The 13,721-nt window shown below is 38.0% G+C and overlaps 1 protein-coding gene across 1 annotated transcript in view; it reads left to right on the forward strand.

Annotated features, from left to right (window-relative positions):
- PCSK2 (proprotein convertase subtilisin/kexin type 2) overlaps nucleotides 1-13,721 on the forward strand; it is a 99,279-nt gene that overhangs the window by 41,395 nt on the left and 44,163 nt on the right. Inside the window, exons 3-5 of the mRNA XM_083857677.1 lie at nucleotides 7,534-7,647; nucleotides 8,955-9,063; nucleotides 11,033-11,070. Of these exons, the coding sequence (XP_083713803.1) occupies nucleotides 7,534-7,647; nucleotides 8,955-9,063; nucleotides 11,033-11,070 (261 nt within the window). The remainder of the gene's footprint in view (nucleotides 1-7,533; nucleotides 7,648-8,954; nucleotides 9,064-11,032; nucleotides 11,071-13,721) is intronic.

The following is a 13,721-nucleotide window of genomic DNA, read 5'->3' on the forward strand; positions in this document are numbered from 1 at the left end:
TGCTTTCAGCATATGCAGACTTAAATTAAGATTTCATCTTGCTGACTCTGTTTCTCTAAGCTTTACCTCCACAGATGTATTGCAAAGCCCTTCTAATCTGTCCATATGGAATACACTGAAACTTAATGTCTGTGAAGCAAATTTGCATCTTTACAAAATAAATACATGAAGTTAGAGGTGAAGCTGCTACAAGTGGTGCTTTATGAGTCCAAATGTGTTTGGGCATTAGCACAAGTATTCACACATTTACAAGAAGTCTCTTCTGTGAGTCAAGGGGACATTTCAACAAAGAGAATGAATTTACCTTTTAGTTGAGTCTTCCCATACAAACCAAATTCAGCAGATTTTTTTTTTCTCTAAGTGGTATTCTCTCACAGTACCCACATATCTGAAGACTTACTTTTAAAATCAACAGAGTTAGAGAAATCTTTAGCCTGTGAGCACTCCCGTTCTCTTGGGATGTTTCAGATATTCATTGCTTGTGTGGAAGCAGCTACTGTACTAATGGAATCACTAAAAAGGAGGTTATATTAAGGTGGATTGTGTAGTACATATCTCCTTCTAGGACCAGTGAGTTGTGGAGTAGGAGGGAAGTCCATTGCTGGATGTCTGCCCAGGGGTATAAGAAATGATGCAAAGTTACAAGTGATGGCAGAGAAAATAATTAAATTAGAAGATTCAGCATCATATGAGCATCTCTCTTCTTTGTATTGCACAGACACGGCCAAAAGGTTTGCAGTCTTAAATGTGATCTGAGCCTGATTTAAACTAAAACCCTTTTTATGCCACAGAGAGGGTGTAAATATAACTTAGACCTACTCTGGTTATCCCCTCAAAGACTGATGGTGTTCTTTGTAATCAGTAAAAATCATTCCACAAAATACTTTTACTGGTGAGGAAGAGGAAGGCAGGTTTATTTTTTTTTTTTTTTTCAAGCATAATGTTTTAAGAAAGTCATATCTGCAGTACTTGGCAAAGGAACGGAAGAGAAAGTTTCTGCAAGTCACAGTTTTCCTAATTTTGCACCTAGGTAAGCTCTGCAGTTGATAATGACCTAAATACACAAAGCCCAATTTTCTTTTCTGTCACCAGGCATGCTGTTTATACCCACACTGAGGGGTCATTATTCTGATTGATTTGGAAAGGCTGATCATTTCTTTGACCCATGTAACTGGTGAGATAGCACAGTGCAAAATCTACCCATAAGCTGCTGATAAAGTGTCCCTGTGGTTTGCAGTCTCTGCATATCTAACTGGAAAGACCAATGTATAGTTATAGCCCAGCTCTAGGGAATTTCTTTCTTATAGGGATCTTTGATTTGTAACTGAAGTGACTGTCCTGCTATCTTGCAAGAAGACATTGAGGAAAATATAACTTACTTCATCTTTTTTGGTATTATGTAGAATAAGAAGCAGATTTTCTTTCCTTTGGAAACTTCTTAAGACTATTTCATAAATGCTCCAGCTCTCGTGCTGGCTCGTCTAAGCAGTGAAAAAAAAATTGGAAACAGATTTATGAGAATAGTCAGCACCTGTGATAGTGTAGATCCTGATATGCCCCTCCTGCCAAACTGAAGAGAAAGCAGAGGTGTGAACCAGTTTGCTTGTTCTTGAGGCTGTGCACAGAATATCAAGACATGCAGGGCTTTTTCGTTTCTCAGTGTTTCCCCTTAATAAATTCTATGCTGGGGGCATGATCCCATGAAAATTTCTGTTTTACCAAATTGGCATTTTCCATTGTAGACCATGCATACTCAGCATTGATTTTACACTGCAGCTTGACCAGCTCACTTGCATTTCAAAGTAAAAGCTAGAGGAGCTATTGATTGCTTAGCTGAGCAGGTTGAATATGATCTGCAGTCTCCTCTTACACATTGATTCCTTGTCTCTTTACTCTCTGCTTCCTGAATGTCACTGAACTGTGAGAGGCCTGCTAAATGGACAAAAATATTGATTTCCTTTCCCCCTCTTTTATTTTCAAAAGCTCCTTATTTACCAAGAACTGAACTAATATCAGGAAAAGAAAAGGTCACAAAAAAAGACAGAAAGAAGGTATTTTTTTTAAAAAAAAATATGAACTTGGCTGAAGCTGGAGTCCTTTAAGTTGTGTTTTCATCAAGAAAGGGTATTTGCCTGTGTGAAACCTTTGACCTCAGGCTGGTCAGCTTCGTATTTTACTATTGTCTGGTTGATGATGAACTTCTGGGGTGCTTTCCTAAATGGCTGTACCTCTAGTGTTATGATTTTCTGTGATTTTTGGCAGAGAAGTTAGTGAGCAGTCCCAGCTATGCCAGGTTTTAATGCAGAATGCAATCATAAGTCTTTTGTTAGAGTTTATTGTACATTTTGTTCCTTTTTTGTTCACCCACAAGTGTGACACTTTGCAATACCAAGTTTAGAGAAAAAAATTGAAGGCACACAAGCTGGAGTCAGGTAAAAATGAGAAGATGTGCCAAGAGGGATCACTGGGGACAGCATCAGTGTTCAGAGATTTTAGAATATCTGCTGATGATCTGTGTGAGCTTAGATGTGTTTGGGCAGGCAAATGGAGCTGGCTACAGAAAAGATAAACCTAGAACTGGTCCAGAACATCCAAGTGTAATAACAAAAAAATCCAGCAGGTCCTTGAAATCCAGTGACATTGACTAGTAACAAAACAGAAAAGTAAAAGCAGGGTAGAGGGGTGGCTAAAAAACAATGCAAAAGATCTACTTTACAGGGAATGTTATTTTTCCTAGAAATCAAAGCAATCCTCACGCTGTCTGTGCTTGTCATTACAAAAATAACCATTTAAAAATACATGAACCAAGAGTGATACAAGTATTTTATAGAAAGAGATGCATTTTTCTTTCAATGAAATCTTTGAAATGGAAAAAAATAAGTTTAAATACTTCATCAGTCCTTTGCTTAGAAATGGTGGGGAAAGTTGTGTCGATAAACTTCTAAAGTTCTAAGGATTTGTGTTCTAACACAGGATTTTTGCTGTAACAGCTGCTGCATCTTTGCTATAGGGTAAGTCTCTGTACAAAACACTCCCTAGGGATTAATGGGTACAGCTAGAAGAGACACTTGGAGAAGTTGTTATGAATAATCCTCCAGAAACACCTGCATTTAGCAACAGGGAGTAGTTGCTAGGTGTGGAGAGATCCATGAGAGCCTTTGAAAGTCATTAGTTTGCTTGAGAGGAGCAGCTCTCATTTTATTAGTAAGAATTGGATGGTCAGTGGCACTCAAAAGCCCCCTGATATCCCTGCTTGTGCTTTGTGGGCCACATAAATAGGCTCAGAAAGTTTGAAATCGAGCAGATGGATCCAAGTCTGTCACAACAAAAGGCATCAATTTTCTGCGTTGCTGTGTGTGATGGGTTAACCTTGGTCAGATGCCAGGCATCTGCCAAAGCTGCTCTCTCACTCCTTCCCAGAGCTGGCCAGGGGAGAGGGAATATAATGAGGGAAGGTTCATGTGTTGAGGTAAGGACTGGGAGAGATCACTCATCGAACATCACAGGTAAAACAGACTGTAATTAGAGGTATGAATTGAATTTATTGCACTAGCAAACTCAGAGCAGGATTATGAAATGTAATAGAGATTATGGTAATTTCATCACCTGTGGTTTCTTCCATTGCTCAGGGAGAGGAATTGTTCCCTTTCTTCAAAAATACAGGCTATCACTTTCCACTTTATTCTTCATCTTCAGGAACAGACCTGTATTGACCTGAGGCTTTAGAGAAAAAAGAACCATTACTTCATTCGATTGATCAACTCACTGCTATGAGATGTTTTTTTGGTTTTTTTGGTTTGTTTTTTTTTTTTTTTTTTTTTTTTTTTTTTTAATCCCCCAACGTGCCTGTTTGATGACATCAGGTGGGACTACCTTCTTCCTCTGGAATTTGATTCAAATTCCCCTGTTTGGAAGTTCCTGGTATTTGAGGTTCCAAGTTGTGGGTATTGTTCCACTTTTGTACACCCACTGGTATCATTTAGTAAATCTGTCATTTATGCTCGATATAACAGAGTCATTTAACTGCAGGATCTCATCAGTGCAATTAACCCTGTTCCTTTAAAACGAGGAGCTGAATGTCTTGGCATTCATGGGTGCAGGGAGCACAGTAGAGTGCTGCAGTTCCTGGCCCTTCCAGAGCAGTACTGCAGTCAATTGATTATTTTGTTAATTGGTTTTGCACCCAGTATCCTGCTGCTTTATTACTATCCAAGTGACTTTATGCACCATGCATAAGTACAAGTATAGTAAAAATCAATACCTGAAACACTTTTTTTCTTGTGAAGATCTTAACATCCATGGGCTGCCTTTGAGAACATGACCTTTATTCTGCTTGCAACACAGCTAGTAAATTTTTCATAATTTATTCCTATGCTAATAAAGTAGATGCTCAGATTCTGATCTGTACTTAAATTTGTATCCTAATAAAAAAGGAATAAATTATTTAAGAATGAAACAAACAAAAGGCTGTTATTGTAGATAATAAGCTTAATTTTGAGATGGTAAAATTCATGCTATTTTTGTAAGAAAATCTTGTTGTTTCACTAGGTTCAAATAAATACCATACTTCACAGGCTTGAATCATTTATTGATTGTTGTCAGAAGCCTGAGTCCTATGAATGCTGCTTTTTCTGCTTCAGTTAGAGAAACAAGGATTTAAAAGCTGGTATGAGGTTGCGTTGTGGGTGGGATTGAGGGCTGGGTTCCAGGTCTGAATGTCACACAAGCAGATGGGATTATGGATGTCACAAGATGAGAATGTTTTCCAGTACTTTTCTACTGTTGGACATGCAGACATGCTTGTGTTTTTGAAACCTTGATGTGGTACTTTGTATTACTGATGTCTGGGGGAGGCTACTCTTCTTTCAGAAGAAAACCATGAAATAGAATCAGAATCAGATGCAGTCTCTCTCCTGATCTTAACTAGATATGAAAGCAGACATTTCCTTCTCAGGAAAAAAAAAAAAAAAAAAAAAAAAAGGCAATTTTCTAATGTAGGTACACATCTGGCTGGAAGACAAGGATTTTGCTGAGTCAGCAGCCCTAAATGGGCAGTTTTCCACCCAGATCAGTGGAATTATGTTACCATTTTCCAAATTTGCTCTTTGGGGATCTTTCTCTCTGTAGGTATATAGATGTTACCTGTTCTTGGGCCCATTGCTTTCTAAACATATCATTGTGAGGAGAAAGGCAGGTTCTTACCTTGTGCTGGTTAAGATCACGTTACAAGGCAAGTGACCCAGGCAATTTGTAGCTCATGGGAAAAGCCACCAAGTTTTCCAAAAATTTCAACTCTTCTTTTTTTGAAAAAATGCCTAATCTTTTCCGGATCTATTATATGACTTCCTATCATTTGCAAATATGAGGAAATCCACTTTGTTTTTGTGATGAAAAAGAGGTCCCAGAATTTCTGAGACTGAGCTGTCTGTGGATGGTGACATCCTGTATGCCCTTTCTCCAGATGTAACATTTGGCAAACAGCCTGCAGAGGACTTTCAGTTCAGTAAAGATTATGCCTCTTTGAGGGGTGTATTTCCTTGTCTTGGGAAATTATAATGTCATACAAAAAAATACATTATGTTGTATTGTGAGATTGGAACAAATCAGAAAAAGGAGATGATACTGAAGCGGGAAAACAGCCTGTGCCATTTCTGCAAATTACACCCCCTCTTCCTCCCTGCTGTCTTAAAATACAAGCCAGGGCTCCCAAGCAATGCTTTTTAATTAGTAGAAATCCTTTTGCACTCAATCCTAATTCAGTGCCTTAATGCAGGCAGGTCCTGCAGAGCCAGCAAGCTTACACTGGGAGCACAAACACCTGAAATCTTTTTCCCTGGCATCCCTCTGAATGAGACTTGTCTTCTGTTCCTAATTATGTTCTGTGGTGACAGCTTGGGGTTTGCAGTGGCAAGGGGTGAGACTGGGGAGGGGGGAGGCAGAGTGACAGCTGATTGCTCTGTCTCCATGGCATCACTGAGCTTTATCTCAGAGCTGTCAAACACTGTGCTTTATGCCTTTCTTTACTGTGTACAGCGACCTGGTGCCACAAAGTACACCTTGTATGGGTCCTGCTTAGTCACTTACCAGGTTATTTCATATTAGGTTTTTTTTTTTACTTTCAGTCCGTTCCACTTTTAATGAGCTGGCACAAGTACTGGGAACACACACATAAATGAAAGCACCAATTCAGTATTTTACCATTTGGTGCCTTTAGTTAAGGCATTAAAATTCATACAAGTATATTATTTAGAAATCTTTGACACTGCCTTTTTTCAGGCCATGCTGTGCCCCATCCTGCTCATTGGTATTAGGTTTTTGGGGTTATAATGAAACAATACAGCTGTGAGGAAAACAGCTTCTAGTTAGATCCCAGTTTCATCTCAGTTTTAAGACATCTCACTGAGCACTGTCTTTTATGCTCATATTTTAATTAACTAAGACAGAAAGACGCCTCCAAGAATGATTCAACTGTCCTAAAATCTGATTGAACCTTTGGATGAATTTCTCCTCTGTTGATTTTGACTAACACTATATATATAAATTTGCTATGACACTGCAGTGTAACTCATGTGTATGCCTTTTTAATCTGAAATGCCAAAGTCACACATTCAGAAGTGGTTCTCTGAGTGATTAGATTTATTTAATAACCATGGATTCTTTTCAAGAGCACACATAAGTAAATGTTAGGGGGTCGTACTGCCTTCTTGTTGCACCTCAATAGGTGCTTGATGGTTTTAAGCATTCCTTTTTGATCAAGAAGGCTAGATTATTTTTTTTTTTTGGGCAATTAAATGTTGGTACTCTTCAAACTATCTTGTTTCCAGGTGTTAGGCTGAAGAGTACAAAATGAGTGTGCCAGAGTTGACAGCACTTTTTACAAGGTCTGTGAATATTAGTACATGTTACAACTCCAGTTACAACCACTGAGTGGTCTCCTTTAGGAATGCTCTTTTACATGGGTACAAATGAGATGGTTATGGTCTGAAGTTCCTGCCTCCGGAGATATTTGCATATTTAACTTTTCTTATATTCTACAGTGCTTTCTTAAATTTGTGGTCTAAAAAACTGTGACGACTTGTGTTTTATAACCTGTGCTTTCATACCCTACACTTCAGCCAGTGTGGTCAGTTTAGTGGCTCTTTTGCCATATATAGTTTTGTTTTTTATAGTTTGCCGTATAGCAACGAAAAATAAAACTGTGGCAAGAAGACTCATGATAATGATGCCTGAAAAGGGGCTCATCCTTACACTGATTGTTTGGTGTCTAAAACATGCTCAAGCTGAGCTTTTCTCCAGATAGGACACTGTAGGGGAGTCTCTTCCCCCCACAGCTGTTGCAGTAGTCCTGGGGCTTTCTACCTCTTTGTAAATTCTGACTGGAATCAGTCCCTAGTTTAGAGGTTGCAAATGAATGACACAAACACAAAAGAGTGTGTTTTCATAACCCTTATCTCTCATGAAGACAAGTCTCAAAAAAGCTTTTTATCTGTGTCAAGAATGCTGAGCTGATGGTGTGAAAATTAACCCTTCCAGGTGAGGAAAGCTGTACAGCAGGAGGGCTTCATCAGAAGGAAGCGAGGATATAGAGACATCAATGACATTGACATCAACATGAATGATCCTTTATTTACAAAGCAGTGGTACCTGGTAAGTTTTGAGAGCAAATCACAGTAATCATAACTGAATAATTCTCTTTCAAGCCATTCTGTGCCGTTGCAGTGTTTTCAAACAGTTCTTTCCAAGTGCAAGACTTGGGAATGGATCCAAGACTCTGTTGTGTTGGTTTTAATTGTCCCCCTTTTATATTGGGAAGATCCAGCACATTTTAAGAGATAAATTTCATTTCAGTCAATGGAAAGATCCTTAGAAGGCTTAGAAAGAGAACTGTATTGATGTCCTGTGGGCATTACTGGTGTGCTGATGTGACCCCTAGAACTGCATATGAAACATGTCTTTGAACTGTTGCCAGGTAAAACATTGTTATGGAATTACAACAAAAGATTTTAATGTATTTGCTAGCAAAAGTTAAAGCTTTTCTTATGGAAATTTGAATGTATTTTATTTTGTCAAAAACAGAACAGCTGAAAACTGGTGAATTTCTGCTTAAGTTAATGTGAAATAAAATTCATATTTTGCAGATTTTTTTCAGTTTTTCAGTGTCATATTTTTACAGGGACAAGTCTTTAGTCATAAAAGAAAACATATTTTTATATTGAAGTGAAATGATTTTTTTTTTTATTAAAAACTTGATAAAATAATTCTGGTCAGTTTTATTGTTGCAACATAGTTATGATTAAATACTCAGTAAATGCAGTACTGCCTTGTTAACTTAAGAAGGACATTTTTGCTTAAGAACAATATTTCTTCCTTTTAATCCATTCCTTACGTTTCATGAATCCATCCAGTGTGGCTGCAGTGGTTTTTTTTCCTAAAGCAAGAGTTTTCAAATGAATTGGGGGCACATTAGCATGGATGGGGTTTTATCCTTGATGAGGATGAATGAAAGTGAGGATAAATTCACTTATTTTCTGTTAGTTAATCAAAATGTTGCAGTGATAAAAATAACAAAAATTTAGGAAGCTATACAATAGGTCCCTGTTTTCAGGAAGAAAGTATTTCCTGCTCATAAAAAAGTCCTCTGTAGTTCTAACTTTTTTCCTGAATTGACCCACTGGCTGACATTTTAAGTAGAAAAGATTCAGTGTTTAACCAAATCTTATAAAGCACAAAAAATTGAATTTTGCCAGTGTTGGTTTTTTTCAGTTTTTTTATTTTTTTTTAAAGCTGCATTAATGCAGTAGATACAATTATGGACAGATGTGTACTCCCAAAACATATGGAATGTATTTTCTGTACCAAAGATGCATGCAGACACATAAAGGAAAAAACCAGTAGCTGTGGAAATATGTCAGTCAAGTAAAAAAAGCTATTTCTTTTTTTCACTGATGTATTAGATTAACACTGGTCAAGCAGATGGGACTCCTGGACTTGACCTTAATGTAGCTGAAGCATGGGAGCTGGGATACACAGGGAAGGGAGTAACCATAGGAATTATGGATGATGGTAAGTGAAGACTGAGTGCTAATTTAATACTTTCAAGTAGAATTTTTTCATGTAATTGAAGTAAAAAAAAAAAAGGATTAAAAATTAATCATCAATTGCTTAGTGGTGAGACTACAAGCCTCTGTGAATACTTTGAGATCTTCAGGGAAAATATGATACAAAGATAGGGGTACTGAAGCATGGATATCCAAGCATTAGAAGTAGTTTGCACTTATCACTCAAATATCTTCCAGGGCATACTGTAATGGCCATTAAAACTAAGGAAAAACTCTCCTTGACTTGCGTAGGCATTGACTGGAGGATGTAATTGCTGTGCAAAACATACTTAAGAAAATTATTTTCTTAAGTTATTTTCAAAGTCATCCTTGATAGCTGAAATAATTAAACACTTTCATGCTGAATGTCAATGGAGGTCTGCATATGAGATATATTGCTAGTTTCAGACTAAGTTCAGGAAAGATGAAAATAAAAGGTGCAGTTGAAGTTACAGCTCTTCTACTTATAAGTACTTGCTGAAATACAAGAATTCCATGCAGTCTCTCAACACTCTTTGGAATAAATTTTGCACATTTTCTTTTAATGGGGCTGAATAATATTAAAAATAAGTAAAATTTCTGTATCCACGTATGTTTTCTAGGGATCTGTCCTCACTTATTTCTGTTCATCAGCTGCTTACTCATATGGCCAGGTTTTTGTGGAAGTAAGAAAGTAAACTCAGACTTCTGGATCTTAGGAAGAAATTCTTTGCTATGAGGGTGGTGAGATACTGTGAGAACCTGCCAAGGGAGGTTGTGGCAGTGTTCAGGGCCAAGTTGGAGAAAGCCCTGAAGATCAGTTTCATCTGAGAGATGATCTCTGGTGTCACAATTTCACTGGTCTCCCAGGGGCAGGACTTGGCTTTCAGATTAGCAAGGCATGACTGTGATGGGAACGATGGCAATATTTGAGCTTTGCGTCAATAAAACTGATGGTCCATCAGATACAGCTTTTAGAGAAGGGAGTAATTTGCCTTATAATTTGTTTCTAGTAACTCTAAAAAAGACAGCTTGAATAACAGGATTCTTCATTGAGATTTTTATTGTCCATTTTTCTGCCATTTGGATCAGTAACAAGGATCTCCCAATGCAAGTCTAGTGCTAAGGACCCTAAAAAATGAGAATTAATCTTTCCATCAGAATTACTATGATAACATGGCATTGTCCTTGCAAATAAAATAGAGCATGTAATGGTGAGCTGGTTGGAAAAACAGGATAGAGAGGTGATGATGAAAATGTAGCATGAGATTGGTGGCTATTTCTGTGTGTGTAATAGGTCATCTTATCTCAGCTGAGTGTAAATCCACTGCCTCTGTTGCACCATCTGCTGGGATTTGTACATTTGCCACGTGCAGAAAGATGCCATGCAATAGAATGAGTATATTACACACCAGTGCTCTGTTAGAATCTTTAGCACCCTACCAAAATGTGGAACCTATACACAGATATTTGCTAAAATGGTTTAGTGCAATATTAAAAGTTCTCTTTCATGCATGTTATCTGAAATGTTTGCCTTAGTGATCACCCCAAATCTACTCTAGGTAATTTTCTAGTTTACAGCAGTTAAAAATATTCATTTTTCTATCCTGTACTGATCCAGTGCTTACCAGTCTTGTTGGTTTTGGTATGCTTTGAGGTGATAAAACTCACACAAAGAGAAATTGTGATTTAAACTAATTCTTATAAGTAAATATGATCCAGTCTACAAAACAGTAAACTTTGTCATTCAGTTCACTTTTTCAAATGGCATCTGGATTTTGACATAAATTATTGAAAAGTCCACATTTAAAAACTGGAATCTCACTTCAGTCAGTTGCATTATTCACCATTATTATTTTCCTCTGGTTGTAAAGGAATCTTGTTCTGTGATTATTAGAAAGTCTTTTTTGAAACTCTTAACCTTTGCTTTCTGTTCTGTCATTGTCTTATTGCAGGAATTGATTATCTGCATCCAGATCTTGCATCAAACTACGTAAGTTCATGCTGACCTTTTCTGTAAGATGTGGATTTTCTTGTTATTATAGTCCCTCTGCTACAAAATTTTAAATAGAGGGTAGAACAGCAGTACAGCTATACTCCTGATCTTAGTGATTATACATTTGGCACTGAAAGAAGCAGACTGAAAATGGGACTGCCTGTGCAAGGAATGGAAAGGTGACAAGGCTCTTTGTGGAAGAATGACAGACCTGTGTCACATTGAATAAGCTGCAGCTTGCAATATTGGATTTAGGAAATGAGCAACCTTTGAATTGGCTGTAAGTCCTGCTGTTGAGGTGCAGAATGCCCCTGTCACTTGGAGAGCCATGGAACTGTGGGCTGTGGCAGGGCATGTATTGGCCTTTGAAATGTCCAGGAACAGTTTCATTCCTTTATAACAGGTTTTTTTGATTCAGTGCTTCAAAGCACATGCAGGGCAGATTGTGTATCCTCAGCACATGCTATGCAAATTGATTGTACCTGAAATCTACCTCAGGATTCAGACCTCTGGACCAGAATGTTTTTGCATGTCTTAACTCTTTGTCTTCCTCCAACCCTCCACTGGCACTAGCACTCCTATCTCCAGGTGCCTTGAAGTCCCTTCCTGAGGGAAGCCAAGGCTGCTTCAGCTGAGCAATGTGGTTTGCAATTTGCAATTGCAATTAAATGAAAAGAGAAACAAGGTGAGCTGGAGCTTTGAGAAAAAAAAAAAAAAAGAAAATCAGCCACTTGGATAGAACAGCTCCAAAATGAGGAAGGTATTTTTGCATATGTGCAGTTTGGAACATAATAACACACAGCATGAAAATCTGTTTGCGTTGCAAGCAGCAAAACACATTTGATAGATTGTAAGTGGAAATAGAAGGCTTTTGAGAAGGAATTTGGGAGAGAGCTGACCACAGAATGCAGATTAGCAAGTTTCACTCCTTGAGAACTGGCTTAATAGCAGCTAATTAAACCCTGTGTCCTGACTGCAGAATTTCCAAGTGAAATAACTCAGTAGGATATTCCCATAAATTAATAGAAATAAAGAAATTTGTAGAAGGCAGCCTTTTTCTTTGCAGGAATTGTGCTCTGGGTATGTTTCTAGCATGTGATGTGGGCACTCTACATTCACGTTACAGCAGCAAGTGTGGACAAAGTATGTGGGAATATTCTGTTTCTAAAAATCATGTTTCAAATAGACAAACAAAAATCTGCACAATATACCTGATACAACAGTTCTGTTAACAGTGAATCTATGATCATGCCCAGAAATCAAAACTAGATTCAGCTGTAATACAGTGTTTTCTCTTGTAATTCCAAATTTTTTTTGCTTGATGGATAAATATTTGTCAGGTTTAGCAGCAGTATATTGGTTTTAGAGTGGCAATAGTGAATATTGTGGAAATTAATGGAAAATGACACAGAGAAAGACAACACACAGACATGATAGTAGAAATCCTAAAATAATGGAGCTGGAGAGAAATCTGAGAGTTAAGAGATTTTGGGATGAAAACTGGAAAGAAAGACTGTCTGGACGTGGGGTCATCAAACCTTTAATGGCATTCATGGAAGACTTGTGAAGAGACTGACTTTGAAACGAGGACCTGAAAAGATTTGTGCAGGAGTGACTTTGTCCAGGTGAGGAGAGGTTCTGTAGTGTAGCAGTGATCAGGCTGTGGAGGAGATGGGCTGGCTAACACAAAATGCAGAAGCAAATGGCTGGTTGGAAAGACAGTCATTAAAGGAGCAGCAGAAATCCCATCTGGAAGATCTTAAAGGAGATAAGAGCTCCAGGCTTTAATACTGAAATTCAAATTCCATACATCTTGCTTGGAAATTTGGGAGCAATTAGAAAGTCTCTCAAAGCTGGTAGGTTTGGCAGTTGAGCATTTTCAAGTGTAAAACCTTGGCCTGGGTTCCTCAGTTTAATTGGGCTTTTATGATTTTGACTTTCTGGTTTTCTTGTGTGAATAGTTTAGTGGAGGTTAGCACTTAGAGGAAATGCAGGGTCAGGGAAGAGAAAGATTTTTCTAAAGAAGGAAACTTTGTATTTTCTCTTAAGAGTACTGAACTTTGACCTGTCATATGGCGTGCACTTCCATCCGTATTTTTCTTTGTATTTTTTTAAGATTTACTGCTTGAATCATCCTTTTATGGTTTAATGCTCTTTATGTAGATGGAAGGACATGTGCCTGCTCATGGTGTGGGTGGACTGCTCTCCTGGCATTGCCTCCCAGCTTGCTGCAGTGTAGCTGCTTGCTTTTCTGGGATCAGGGGGTTATGGCAGAGCTGGAATTTTCCATTCTACACTGTGAATGCAGAGAGGCTCATTGTCCAATGATCTATATTTTCTTCTTCCAAGCCTTGGAAACCCCGCAGGGAACCTTGGAAACCTTCAGGAAATTATTTTTTCACCGCAAAGAGAGCCCTTCATTATGAACTGATAATTAAAAAGCTGGAGCCTAATGTATACTGTGGTTTGCTTTCAGATCATAGTGTATATATAAACCCAGCAATTTTCAGGACTGACTTCTCCAGGATACAGCATCTGAATGAGAATGAAAAGTCAAGTTACAGGGGTTGCATCTGAGATACGTCTAATAAAAAGGGGGGGAAAAAAAGCAGCTGTTGGGGATGGACGTAGCAAACTATTTTAAAGAA

The sequence above is a fragment of the Zosterops lateralis genome (genome assembly GCF_965231275.1).
Source record: "Zosterops lateralis genome assembly, chromosome: 3".
Classification (NCBI taxonomy): Eukaryota; Metazoa; Chordata; class Aves; order Passeriformes; family Zosteropidae; genus Zosterops; species Zosterops lateralis.